Here is a 14,019-nt window from a genome sequence, read left to right as displayed (position 1 = left end):
CAGATATAATTAACAATAGCTGTAAAACCGCTTGGCTAATGATTTTGCTTTTAGACCAACAAACTTGAATTTCTATTGACAAAAGAAAAAAGAAGCTAGACAGGGATTAAAGAACATGCTGTTAAATATTAAATATAGAAATAGTCGAGTCTCCCTAGTATCTAGCTTGTTTGAGACTGAAGTTATTGCACAAATACTAATACTAATACACCTGCATGCCAACCCACACTCATTCCATACCTGTCCCAGCTCCACCATTAATTCACAGTATCGTTGAATCTGTCCAAGTCTCAGATGGATGTTAGCTGCTTCTATCAGCCTCTCCTCTTTACTTGGAGCTCCGATACCTCCTCCAAATTTAGACATCTTGACTATAGTGAGCTCCTGGGCTTCAGACTGAAAGCAAATAGAACAAATGGAAGATAAATTTGACATTAGGATGAAAATACTTTTTTGTCTTAAATGGACCGTTGATGACTAGAACAGAAAAAAACTAGAAAATGCATTTCCTGCTGAAAATGCGTTGGAATGCATAAAGCTGAAATTAATTTCAGAAAGTTGCTTAAAATACAGAAATGAAAAAAGCTGAAATTATTTGTAAACATTTTCTGAAACAATAGAAATAGGAAAAGCTGAAATGAATTAAAAAATTGCTGAAAATACAGAACTGCGAAAAGCTGAAATTAACTTGAAAGAATTGCAAAAATAAAAAAAGGGAGAAGCTTATATGAATTTGAAAAAATACAGAAATAATAAAAGCTGAAAATAATTTAAACATTGCTGAAAGAATAGAAACAGGAAAAGAACAGAGAATTCATGTATTTTTGTAGTAATATAAGGTTTAGTACTAGTTATAGTTGTAATTGTGGTACTAGTAGTACTAGCCGTAGAAAGAGTAAGTACTAGTTGTACTAGTATTTGAAAGAGCAGTTGTGGTGTACCTATGGTTGAGGTACAGATAATCATTGAGGCTTTTATTTCTAAATAATGGAATTGGATGAGGGGGGGTTGGGAGAGAGAATGTTTTTCATTCAAACTAAACATCCATACATTGTAGTCATAGCTAGAGGAGCAATGCTAGGGTTAAGTGTCTTGCCTTAGTGAGTTAGAAGCACGGCTCCGCACCATGGAAGCTCACGTACCGCTCGGTGGAAACGCACCACTGTGGTGCGTTTCCACCGAGCAGTACGGTACGGGTCGGGTCGGTACCCTTTTATTTGTGTCTCCACTGAGAAAAGTACCAAAGATCCGCACCGTACCGTACTACTTTTTGGGTACCCTTCCGTTGGGGTACCTGGCACAGTTGTTTGGTACTAAAGGGAGGAGCTAGACTCACTGCAGAGCGTTCATTGGTTGAAAGAGTGTCGTCATTTGCGCGTGCCGTAAGGGGAAAGACAACACACGAAGCGCCGTTTTTAAACTACAACACCTTCACAACAATGTCGCCGCGCAACATTTACTTTAACAGCCACATATCGAGAAGCAAGAACAGGATCGGCTGTATGTCTCCATTGTTGTTTACGGTTAGCTTTCAGTTTCCGCGCAATTGAATGACGTCAATCTACTTTCCGTCCAATACCGCGCCGATCAAGTGACGTTAGCACTACTTTCTGGAATACACCGCGCCTATCAAGTAAGGGTACTGTTTGCGGTGGAAACGCTCGCCAAATCACGGTTAACAGACCCGACCCGTACCGTACTGTACTGCTCGGTGGAAACACGCTGCTGAACCAGCCATCTCCCGTAGTCGGTGCGGACCACATAGACGTATGGTTTTCGCCTGCTAACCGCCCCCTGGCAACCCCCGAGCGGCCGGGGCTGGGTGACTGTCCGGAGTAAGCATTAGTCTAAGTCGAAGCACACGGTTAACCACCACTTCACGTTACAAACCGCTTCTCCTCACTCAGCGACACAGCCCCTGAGAAGCCAACTCTGGTGATAGGTAGCTACATTTCGAGGAACGTGAAGTTATCGAAACCATGGGCCATAGTGCCACTGGTCTGTAATAGAAGGATTGCGCAACCCCCCATAAACCCGTTTGAGCGGCTTGTGTTTTTGCTCAATTTGAGCATGTGTAATTATTGTCTCTATATTGTGACGTCACGGGAGGCCACACCGCTCTCTGCGGAACAGTTCAAGGAGTGCTCGGACACCGATTAACAAAAAATAATGTTTTATTGTTGTTCAGGGGGTTCTAACAGAAATGAATGTTCTCCGGGATAAACTTAAGTAGACCCTCTCCTTGAGGTAAACTAAAACACCGGTTCCCTCCGGCAGGGAAACACCCTTCTTCTCTCTTACTGTTTTGTCGTGGTCTGGTCCGTTCTTCAGCGCCCAGTCTGCTGCTCCTTTCTTTCAGCTTTCTCTCCCCCTACTCCCTCTCTGACTCTTAAAAACCCTTCAGTTCATTATGTGTTGATCCGTCTCAGGTGTGCGTGACTGGAGGGGTGGGGTTCCCGGGTCCACCAGCAGATGGGGCCATAGCTGTCCCAGGACCCAGCCATCTTCTGGGGATGTAGCGTCCCTCCAGGACCCAGCCTCTCGTGACGCCACAATATGTCTCCAATGTAATGTTTGTACAGTTTTATCACATGTCCTCACACCCCATAGCCTGGGTCCTGTATTTCACGTATGTTAGTGTTGTTAATCTGACATAACGCCATAGTGAAAACCAGAGGTGTGGACTCGAGTCATGTGACTTGGACTCGAGTCAGACTCGAGTCATGAATTTGATGACTTGAGACTCGACTCGACAAAACGTACAAAGACTTGCAACTCGACTTGGACTTGAACACCGATGACTCGTGACTTGACTTGGACTCTAGCCTTTTGACTCGAGAAGACTTGCTACTTCCCATGAAAACTGGGGGAAACATTTTCACACCACCGCGCCGCTCTGTTTATCTGCATCTGTCAAAAAAATGTGCGCCACCTGTATGCAGAGAGCGCGCGCTGCCTGCACGACATCCAATCACTGCAGTCCATTTGACCGTATCAACGAGACAGCTCGTTCATGGTTACAAAAATCGGGATTTTTGAACCCGGATTCAGACTCCGATGGAAATCCTCGCCAACATTATGTCAACGTCCGTTTTAAAGTAGTGTAATGAGCTGAGTTAAAGTTATTAGTTAATCAGTTATGCAGATGTTGCATGTGTTCACGTTATGCTCTGTTACCAGCTGTAGTTACGCGAGACAACCCGAGTTTTGGGGGGCCGTGTATGCGGAAGTGTTCGTTCGGCATGGTGACGGCCAACAGTGACCGAAGTTGAGTTGTTTTATATAAATAAATGCAGCGGAGTTGCAAGACAGTCATCGCCTCCTTATTTACGCTGCAGCATTGGGGTGAGCGTTACAGTACTATAACACAGTCACAGTCGATCCACCATTACCCTTCCCTTCGTAGTCTAGGTCTGTGAGGCAGCGCACCATCACCTAGGGTTCCCCGTCCCCACTATAATAAAAGGACTCGAAATGACTCGAAACTAAAATGGTACGACTTGTGACTCGACTTGAGACTTGTTGGCTGTGACTTGTGACTCGACTTGGGACTTGCTTCGTCTTTGACTCGACTTGAATCGGGACTCGAGGGCAATGACTTGAGACTTGCTTGTGACTTGCCTAACAGTGACTTGTTCCCACCTCTGGTGAAAACGCGGTAAGGGGGGCAGCTGGACTGTGCGCCTCCCTTCCTGCTTTTCACTGCTGGAGGCTGAGCCAGTACCTCCATCTTCCTGAAGGGGGCGTGTTGAGCACACAGACTCGTTCTGCTGTTGTTTTTCTGTCTTACGGACAGATGGGATAGTTAGCATCAGTGTTGGGAAAGTTCACTTTCTACATGAACTAGTTCAAAATTTAGTTCACAAATTTTAAAATGAACTAGTTCAGTTCATAGTTCAAACTTTAGTTCAAATTTTTGAACTAAGTTCACAGTTCCAAAAAATGTAAATGTAATCATTAAGGTGCAAATGTTTGCCAAGAAAGGTCAGATTCCTCCCATCTTCACCGACCTTGTCAGTAACTTCATAAAACTCATTTAAATTATTATACACCGCCTCTTTGCTACACGCAGCTGTCGCCTCCATGCATTTCTTTTTTTTTTGATGACGCATGCGCGGTGTGACACTGGAGGCTGGTGTTGCCAGATTGGGTGTTTTTTTCCGCTACTTATTAAGGTGCGTTCACGTGTTTTCTAAAGAATTCTGGCACCCTATTGAACGATGTTAACCTGAAAGAACGTGCCGTTCACAGACACCAGAATGAACGAGTTCACAGTAACATCGGGCATTAATACAGTACGTTCAGTTCACGTTCGCCCAAAATATGAACGAGTTCATGAACTATCGTTCAATGAACGCGTTCAGGCACAACACTGGTTAGCATATGCTAGCTAAAACTTTCAAGTAACGTTAGCGAACGTCAAGTGCACCGCAGTCCTTTAAGACTGAAAACATACAGTTTGAATCGGACCGACCAAAAATGAGCAATAATGTCTCATAAGACAAAGAGACGGAACTAAAAGAAGATAAAGACGACTTTTACACCAGTCATGGAGATGTTTGTCCAGAAGGCAAATGGACTTAACTAGGGCTGTCAAAAATAGCGCGTTAACGGCGTTAATTAGCTGTTTGTTGTTAATTACGTCAATTTTTTTGACGCATTTCACGCATGCGTAGTGTGACAAATGATTCAGGTCAGGAAAGTGACTCTTCTTCTAGGGAATGCACTTCATCCTTTACAACACATTACTGCCACCTGCAGGCATATGTCCTTCTATATACCCTTCTAGAGCCATGCAGGGAAATCAGTCTGTAACTTATCAAATAACATTGCTTTGATTATTTGATAATAATCTGTGCATTATTTTTTTGATTATTTAAAAAAAAATCAAATAAATAACATGTATTTATGTAAAAAATAATAATGATGATAATAATAATTATGTATCTGTGTCCTGTTATTTATCTTTAGTATGCATTTCAGAAAGAAAAAATTGTTAGGATTCAGGTGTGATTAATCATGATTAATCCACTGAAAATTCTGATTAATTTGATTAAAATTTTTAATCATTTGACAGCCCTAGACTTAACATGTTAACACTGCTGTACACGACACAAATTAATAACCAGCCCTAGTTTAATAATATTTAAAAATATATAAAAGATTTAGGCAATAATGTACGAGGTGCTATACTTTATCGTAGATAATGGGTTAATAAGGGTGTTGTTGGCAAACCTTAGTGCTTTTGTGATACCTTGATATTATAAGTAGCAGCTGCCTTTCTGCACAACACAAGTTGTAGACACTAAACTTGTGTATCGCATTCCAGCAGCCTACAGAAATTGGTTGATGATTAGCAAGGAGATTGACATACATTTTTATTTTAAATTTGATCACCGCACTGAAACGGGTACATTATAGCTCAATTCAGTACACCCCGTGACTCACTATCAACCAATCAGAACGCTTGATTTCATCTACCTGTATTATAAAAGAATACACGTTACGGGATATGAAACATAACCAGTAGTCAATGTGCAAGCAGCCAGTTGAATGGTGAATTTATGCTATTTTGTTGAATTTGTAGATCTGACTTTGAAAGAGTCAGTGCCTCCCCTGCCAGCAACCTCACCGCACGTCACTGCCATAGTTACTTGTATACCCGAGGCCAGAACGGGCGACATTGAGACTTATCTTAAACTGCTGGCTAAGGATAAATGTAAATACAGTAAGATTGCAATTCACGTCAGCGGTAATGACTCCTGGTTACGCCAGTCATAAAAGTTAACGTGGAATCGGTGTGTACATACGCTAAAACAATGTCGGACACCGTAGTTTTCTCTGGCCCCCTCCCAAACTTAGTAACGACATGTATAGCCGTATGTCGTCATTCCGCCGCTGGTTGTCAAGGTGGTGCCCAGTAAATAATGTGGGCTTCGTTGATCACTGGAAGACGTTTTGGGGAGGGCCTGGTCTGATTAGGAGGGACGGAATCCATCCAACTTTGGATGGAGCTCTACTCATTTCTAAGAACCTGACCCAGTTTCTTAGTGGACTTGACCCAGAGTGACCCAGAGTTCAGACCAGGAAGCAGAGTCGCAGTCTTAAACACTTCTCTGCGCTTCCATCCGAGCAGTCACTCAGCCATAGCATAATTACCTCTGCCCCACAAACACAGTTATTTAAATCAAAGGTAAACAACCGAGGGGTTATATTTAATGACTTAATCAAAGTAAAAGTAATAATACAACAGTCCAACAAACTAGGAGAATTGACTTTTGAATATTAGATCTCTGTACTCTAAAGCTGTTTTAGTAAGTGAACTAATATCTGACCACCGTGTTGATATATTTTGACTTACTGAAACATGGCTATCGAATATTTCAGCTTAAACGAAGCGACTCCTCCAAGTCACGTTAATACTCATATCCCTCGAGGCACAAGCCGAGGGGGTGGAGTGGCAGCTATTTATGACTCCTGCCTTTTAATAAACCTTACATCTAAACTGGATTATAACTCATTTGAAAGCCTGACTTTCAATATTTCCCAACCAACCTGGAAAATAATCCAGCCGGTTGTCTTTGTAATAGTGTACAGGGCGCCAGGTCCTTATTCTGAATTTTTATGTGAATTTTCACTGTTCTTAACTTGTTTGGTCCTTAAAACGGACATGGTAATTATAGTGGGTGATTTTAATATTCATGTGGATGTCTATAACGACAGCCTTGGTACTTCATTTCTCTTTGCTGGAATGAATTGGTTTTTGTCAGTGTAAATAAACCAACTTTTGTTTTAACCACACCCTCGACTTGGCTCTTGTGTATTATTGTCTACCATCTTGTCGACACGTTTTTCCGTTAATTAGCTTTACTGAATATTATGAATCTGTCTTTGTTGACAGGACATGTACCACAGTCCTTCAAGGTTGCTGTAATTAAACCTTTTCTTAAGAAACCTACTCTAGCTCCAGAGGTGTTGGCTAACTACAGACCTATCTCTAATCTTCCCTTCCTCGCTAAGATCCTTGAGAAATCACAAATCAATTATGTGACTTTCTTCAAAACAATGCTTTGTTCGAGGATTTCCAGTCAGAATTTCAAGTGCATCATAGCACAGAAACGGCACTGGTAAAAATTACAAATGATCTTCTACTTGCATCGGACCAAGGACTCGTCTCTTTTCTTGTCTTGCTGGATCTCAGTGCCGCATTTGACACCATCGATCACTGTATCCTGCTGCAAAGACTAGAACACTTGATCGGCATCAAAGGAACTGCACTCAGCTGGTTGAAATCGTATTTATCGGATCAATCCCAGTTTGTGTTTGTGAATGGTGAATCCTCAAGGACCACCAATGTTGGTCACGGAGTCCCACAAGGTTCTGTGCTTGGACCGATTTTATTTACCCTGTGTATGCTTCCTTTGGGCGACGATATCAGAAAACACCGCATAAACTTTCTACCTTATCAACCTTATCTATCGATCAAGCCAGAAGACACCAACTAGCTTGTTTGACTTCAGGATTGTCTTGGAGACATCAAAACTTGGATGACCTGCAACTTCCTGATGCTAAACTCAGAAAAAACGTAAGTAATCATGATAGGCCCAGAGCGCCTTCGAAGTCAGCTGTCACGTGATACAGTCTCTATGGATGGAATTGCTCTGGTATCCAACAGCACCGTCAGAAATCTTGGAGTTCTCTTCGACCAGAATATGTCCTTCAACTCATATAAAGAAGACTTCAAGGACTGCCATTTTTCATCTAGGTAATATATCGGAAATCAGAAACTTCCTGTCTCAAAGTGATGCAGAAAAACTAGTTCATGCATTTGTTACTTCTAGACTGGATTACTGTAATTCTTTGTTATCAGGCTGCTCTTGAAAATCGCTTAAACCTCTCCAGTTGATTCAGAATGCTGCAGCATGTGTATTAACAAGAACTCAGAAATGGGATTACATTACATTACATGTTATTTAGCTGACGCTGTTATCCAAAGCGACTTAAATTGCATTATATCCCGTGCATTACATTTTTCCCTGGGGAGCCATTGGGGGTAAGGTATCTTGCTCAGGGACACTTCGACATGGCACATGGAGCAGCCGAAATCCAAACCACCAACCTTGCGGCCCCCAGCGCACTGCACTACTCCATGCACCACCATCGCCCTCAGGATCATATAACACCTGTATTAACTTCGCTGCACTGGCTTCCTGTTAAATCAAGAATAGAAATTAAGGTACTTCTCCTCACCTACAAGGCACTTGCTGGTGAGGCACCGTCTTATCTTAAAGAGCTTGTTACACCATATTGCCCTACAAGGCATCTAGTTAAGCTGCTCTAGGCTTAGACTGCCAGGGGACTTCTTAGGACACACCGAGCCCCTCTCTCACTCACTCCTTCCACGATAATCCATCCATCCATCCATCCTCAAACCTCTTATCCTGCACTCAAGGTCGCGGGGTACACCCTGGATTGGTCGCCGGCCACAAGGGACGGTGTGATAAGCCCTGCTTACTGTAGTGTAGCAGTGATCCAGCGTGTTCTCCTCTCTGGTTGGGCATTGTACACATGACCTCTACTGCATCTTCTCTCCATCCTGGGTGGAAGATGACCTATATGTTGCTTCCTTTGTCTTTTCAGTTGAAGTTTTTTAAGGGGGGATTCCTGAGCCGATGGTACCGGAACAGAGGACTGCAGTTGTGCAGTGTGTGGGTGTGCACTACACACCCACAACTGCAACATGATGAAAACGTTTTTCTGAAGTTTGCACATTACTTTACCGTCATCTGCTCGATTTTAAACAACGATCACACTACACCCAGAGACGAAATCAACAATGTTGCAGAGCAGTGCTCAGTTTCCGAATCAGCATCATAGAGAACCTGACATGGTCATCGCACATCTCCCTCTTTAAGGTGTGACATTTCAGTGTAGGACAACAAGAAACAAACCTTGTTAACACTGACAATGACTTAGGAATCAGAGCTACTCACCGTTTTGAACTTGAGCAAGTGTTTCCTGTGCATCACTCCTTTACTGTAGCTGGGTGGTAGCAGTGAGTCGTCCTGGCCATTAATCACTGACACCAAATCCCAAAGATTGCTGCTGCCTCCACGAGTCTGACACAGGAGCATGCACAAATATGTTGAGAACAGAGGTGTCAAAAGTATTCACATTCATCACGTGACCTCCCGGATGATGGAAACATGGCGGCATTCAGGCGACGCTACAACAACAGACACACGTTCCCATTGATTAGACTACAGTGTCTCCCCATGGTTTACTACTCCTCGGGGCGGCGCATCGCTTTTATAATGATGGGGAGCGGTCGGATATCAAAATATTGAACAAATACAAAATCCCATAGTATTCATTTCTGAAGCCTCGCATTAAGACATATGTCACTTTATTGAAGACGCTGCGCTACTTGCAGGTCGCTGTGTTGGCCCAGATCATCAATAAAGTTGTAAAAACATGTACGGCCGAACCATGGTCATGAAGACTCATTTAACGTTACATCGACTTTGCATGAGGAGGTGGAGGCGGGTTCATGTCGCTAAATACCAACTGAGATCAACTTGTACCGCGACCACCGATCTGCCGTCCTGAAAAAGATCCTTCACCACTTTACGCACCCAGCGTCATTCTGATTTGCATCATGTGAGGCCCATCGCTGATCAACCAATAAGGTGTCTGAATGGTAAATGTGTACACTTCTCATCCAACCACAATCAAATTCACGCAATCCCGACGGCGCGATTTATCCGGATAGTTTTTTGGTGTGTTTTTGAACGGTGACAAGCCGGAAGACCTTCCGAAATGAAATAGGAGTAACGAGGCGATTTTTTAAATGTAAGAAGTAGAAAGTACAGATATTTGCGCGAAAACGTTAGGAGTAAAAGTAAAAAGTCGTCTGAAAAATAAATACTGATAGACAAGTAATGTCTATATAAATAAACGATGTGCTATCTGTGATATTTTGTCTGGTAATATTTACGGTATCAAAAAATATGTGTCTACATCTTTACAGTTAAAATTTGGACCAAAAATGACCAAAATCTGCATGTGCTTAAGTTTAACACATTTCAAATTACATTAAAACACAATATAGTAAATGGACTGTACTTGTATAGCGCTTTTCTAATCTTCCGCCCACTCAAAGCACTGACATGACATTTTTCACCCATTTATGCACTGATGGCAGGGCCAACCACACAAAATGGCACCTGCCCATCAGTAACTAATACTAATAATAGTAACTAATAATGTATTTTTCAAATCTAATATTTTTTTTTACATTAAAAAAAAAAAACAGAATAATGATGTCACGGTTTGGGTCCTCCTTCCTGTTTTATTTTGTAGTTTCTTGTCTCTCGTGTCTCTGGGTGAGCTTCACTTCCTGTCCTGTCCTGTGATTGCCTGAATGTTCCCACCTGTGTCCAATCACCTGCACCTCCCTTGTGTATTTAAGCCCCGTGTGCCTGTTGGCCCTTGTCGCGTCATTGTCTAGTCAACCGTCCGTTGGAGCACGCCTCTGTTCCTGTTTCCGTTGTGTTGAATAAAGAACACTCTCTGTAAGAATCCTGCGCCTGGGTCCTACTTCCTGTTCCGCCTGCACCAGCGAACCAACCTGACAAATGATCTGAAGGTATCACACTGATATAATCCAACGATAACCAAGCATTCAGAATATAATTACCGAAAAACATTCAGAGAACCAGCGGAGCTTCTTGGCCATGATGTCAGAGCTACATTTATCCAGCTCCTGCTTGATGTCACGAGACACTTTACCACAGAGCAGCGGAGGAGACCCGGGAACCATAGCTGTGTCTGCAGACACACACAACCAAAGTGGTTATATCCAGGTATAAAAGTACACAATTAAAATTAAGGGAGCAGAAGAATGTTTCTACCTGTGTTTCCTATTATCCTTTCCCAAGGCTGGTTTGTGAGGATGTTCAGCAGCAGTGGAGAGATGAGGGGTGTGAGAGACCAAAGCCTTACTGTACTGTCTCTGCTACAGCTGGCCAGAGTGAATGGACGACTCTGATGACATGTTAAACCTACACATGCACAGTTTGGAGATGCATGTTATAACAGAACAAGTGGGGGTAGTACAGTGGTGGAGAACCTTTCACAATCATGTAACACCAAAATTCATCAAATCAAAGCAAATGCATCAAAGTGTCAATTCATTGCATCCTGTATGGAACTGTAGCAACTAGTTGCGCCAGACATGGGACAAAATTTACTGTAATAATGCCTCAAGAAATGAGAAGCAAAAACTGTTCCAAAGGGAGGTTCTCGCAGGGCTTGAGTGGGAAAAGTAATCCCACACAATAAACTCTTCAAGGCCCACTTATTTCCTGTTTCTTCTTCCTGCTATTTACAGAAGAATGGCGGTAAGTGCAAGCAGGGAGCCTGGACCCAGTGGTAGGACACAACTAGCTGAGAGATTACCTCTACAGCCCATGTGTCTTGGCAGAGTGTGACTTCACTAATTGTGTGCTGCTTTGGGGGTTTAGATGCAGACCTATCAATTACAGTGAGAAACAAAACTACCTGTCAAATCGGTAAAAGCAAAACCATAAAATAATAAAATAAAATAAAGGATTTCATGAGAGACCCAAGACTCTGGCGAACGCAAATTTATATGTCAGTGCTGCCATAAAAAGACTCTGGAAAACGTTTCAAAATCTTGTACAGTCTCTGCTTTTTTGAGAAATTTCTCACCAAATTTACAATGAGTCCGGAAGGATTAGTTGGATTCTCGCTCTTTTGGAATTCTGGCAAAATGTGATGGATTCCATAGTCACGTGTCTAGAACCAGCACAAAACATCCTAACTGTGTATCCAAAAATGGACCACAAAGAGTGAAAATTGTGGAAAGGCGGAAAAAATTGAAATATTTTTACCAGATTCTGAAGCTCCACCCCACTCTGTGATTACATCATTCACTCTAAGATGTGCAATAAGCATAACATTATAAATGTCAGAAACTTTCCCAATTTTTTCAAAAAATTCAACAGTGATTAAAGGAAAACCATTGGAAGTAGGAAAATGTACATTTTTCTCAACAAAGCCCCAACTGTCTTCTTGTTCTACGGTAAAGTATGACGGTTCACAAAAAAAACAATTAAATATGACATTTTTTTGCTAAATGATTGTAATCAGTGTGTTGCTGCAGCTAAACTGAACAAACGTGAATATAACATGTCTTTCTAAAACCAATATGTTAAATGCAGATTGACGTGCAGGACCTTCATTAATCACATAAATACGTGACACCTTCTACAGGTTGTTCTGTCTTACCATAGACATCAGCTCCGTGGTCGCAGACTGTGTCTAGACATGTGCCATCTCTTGTGTCCCACACTCTGATTGTATAATCCCAAGAACCTACGGAAAAATTTACAATTCAAATTTGACTACCTGTCCCATCACTATAATTACAATCGCTGTACATTGTGTACATGTCAGTAAAACTGCCAGTAATTTGAATGCAACTCTGCCATGCATCAACATTAGGAGAATGCAACTTTACAACAAGCCAATTTTTATGGAATGTCAAAAATGCCGTTCAGGATCTGTTCAGTAATAATGACTGATGATGAGTGATAACGTTATCATGATGTGTTCAAATTTGATCCTGTGAAATGTAGTGTTATTAACTATGATAAATCCAGTGGTTTGAAGCAGATATTTTTACAGCAATATCAATAGATATTGGAGAGGTAACTATAACCTGTTTACAATACCTTTAAGCAGCTTCTAATATGAAATGTGTGCCTGGGATTTCTAACGGACGGCTCGATGAGGCGTGCTCCCCGCGGCTCCGGTCCAGCTCGTGCCGAGGCAGAGCGCCGGATGTCTTCATGGGGATCACAAATGGATCTCGCGGAGGATTCCGGGACGGCTGAGGCCTTTTCCCGGCCCTTCACCGCGGGACCCAGGCTCTCGTTTCCGGCGTCGGAGGCACGCTCCGCGGCTTCCTCCACCCCGGACGAGACGCCGCTCTCACGTTCTTACGGCTCCGAGGAGCTGGACGTGGTGAGTGTAGAGGTAGCGGAGGCTGACGCCGAGGCGACTCATTCCCCCGCTGCCGCCAAAGAACTGCTGGAGGTCCTCACCCGAGCCGCTGACAGGTTCCATATCAGCTGGCCGGCGGGTAAACAGCAGCCTACTGCTTCCGGTAAGCTGCAGGAGCGGTTTTTACCTTCCCGCAGAGTTCCTCCGCGCCGGCGCTTTCCGTTCTTTCCAGACGTCCGCACTGAGGTGTCGGCGTCCTGGAGAAGGCCGGTGTCCTCCCGCGTGTACAACCCGTGTACGGCATTGTACTCGTCTTTAGCTGAGGCTAAGCGACATGGGTACGTGAGTATGCCGGCCACGGAGGGGGCCCTGGCGGGCCATGTTTCCCCCGCGGTTGTGTCACTGAGGACACACCGGTGCTGCCCACCAAGCCTTTGAGGACTACCTCGGCTCTGGTGGGCAAGGCTTACTCGGCGGCACGGCAAACGGCTTCCTGCCTGCACACGATGGTGCTTATCCAGGCGTATCAGGCAGAGCTGCTGGCCGACGTGGCCGAGGGGACGGAGCCAACTCCGGAGGCAGTTTGTGAGCTGAGGCACACGGCTGGCCTCGCCGTTCGCCCCCTCTGAGGAGGGTTCCGGCTCTACTACACCAGCGCTTCCCTGCCAGTACGCTGTTACAGGGCGTTGGAACAAGAAGTACAGACCCTGCTGCAGAAGGGAGCCGTAGAACGAGTTCTCCCCCCAGACAGAGAGTCAGGCTATTATAGCCGTTACTTCATCGTTCCAAAAAAGGTTGGGGGTTTGCGTCCGATACTGGATCTCCGTCAACCTCACTCTCAAACAGATCGAGGCACAGATCAGGTCCGAGGACTGGTTTGTTACGGTAGATCTCCAGGACGCTTACTTCCATATTCCCATCCTCCCTCGACACAGGAAGTTCCTGAGGTTCGCTTTTGGGGATAAAGCTTACCAATACAAGGTCCTTCCT

General features: G+C 43.7%; 1 protein-coding gene across 6 annotated transcripts in view; it reads right to left on the bottom strand.

Moving 5' to 3' along the window:
• Window positions 1-14,019, bottom strand: part of wdr17 (WD repeat domain 17) — a 54,523-nt gene that overhangs the window by 23,268 nt on the left and 17,236 nt on the right. For all 6 annotated transcript variants that reach the window (XR_009956890.1, XR_009956891.1, XM_037472750.2 and 3 more), the window contains exons 15-19: window positions 12,313-12,399; window positions 10,914-11,063; window positions 10,700-10,830; window positions 8,994-9,119; window positions 241-396 (exon numbers count right to left, since the gene is read on the bottom strand). Coding sequence is in view for 4 of the 6 variants with exons in the window: in XM_037472750.2 (XP_037328647.1) it covers window positions 241-396; window positions 8,994-9,119; window positions 10,700-10,830; window positions 10,914-11,063; window positions 12,313-12,399 (650 nt within the window). In the remaining 2 variants the exon portion in view is untranslated. The remainder of the gene's footprint in view (window positions 1-240; window positions 397-8,993; window positions 9,120-10,699; window positions 10,831-10,913; window positions 11,064-12,312; window positions 12,400-14,019) is intronic.

The sequence above is a fragment of the Pungitius pungitius genome, chromosome 9, assembly GCF_949316345.1.
Source record: "Pungitius pungitius chromosome 9, fPunPun2.1, whole genome shotgun sequence".
NCBI classification, from domain to species: domain Eukaryota; kingdom Metazoa; phylum Chordata; class Actinopteri; order Perciformes; family Gasterosteidae; genus Pungitius; species Pungitius pungitius.
This window is presented reverse-complemented; position numbering and strand designations above follow the sequence as displayed.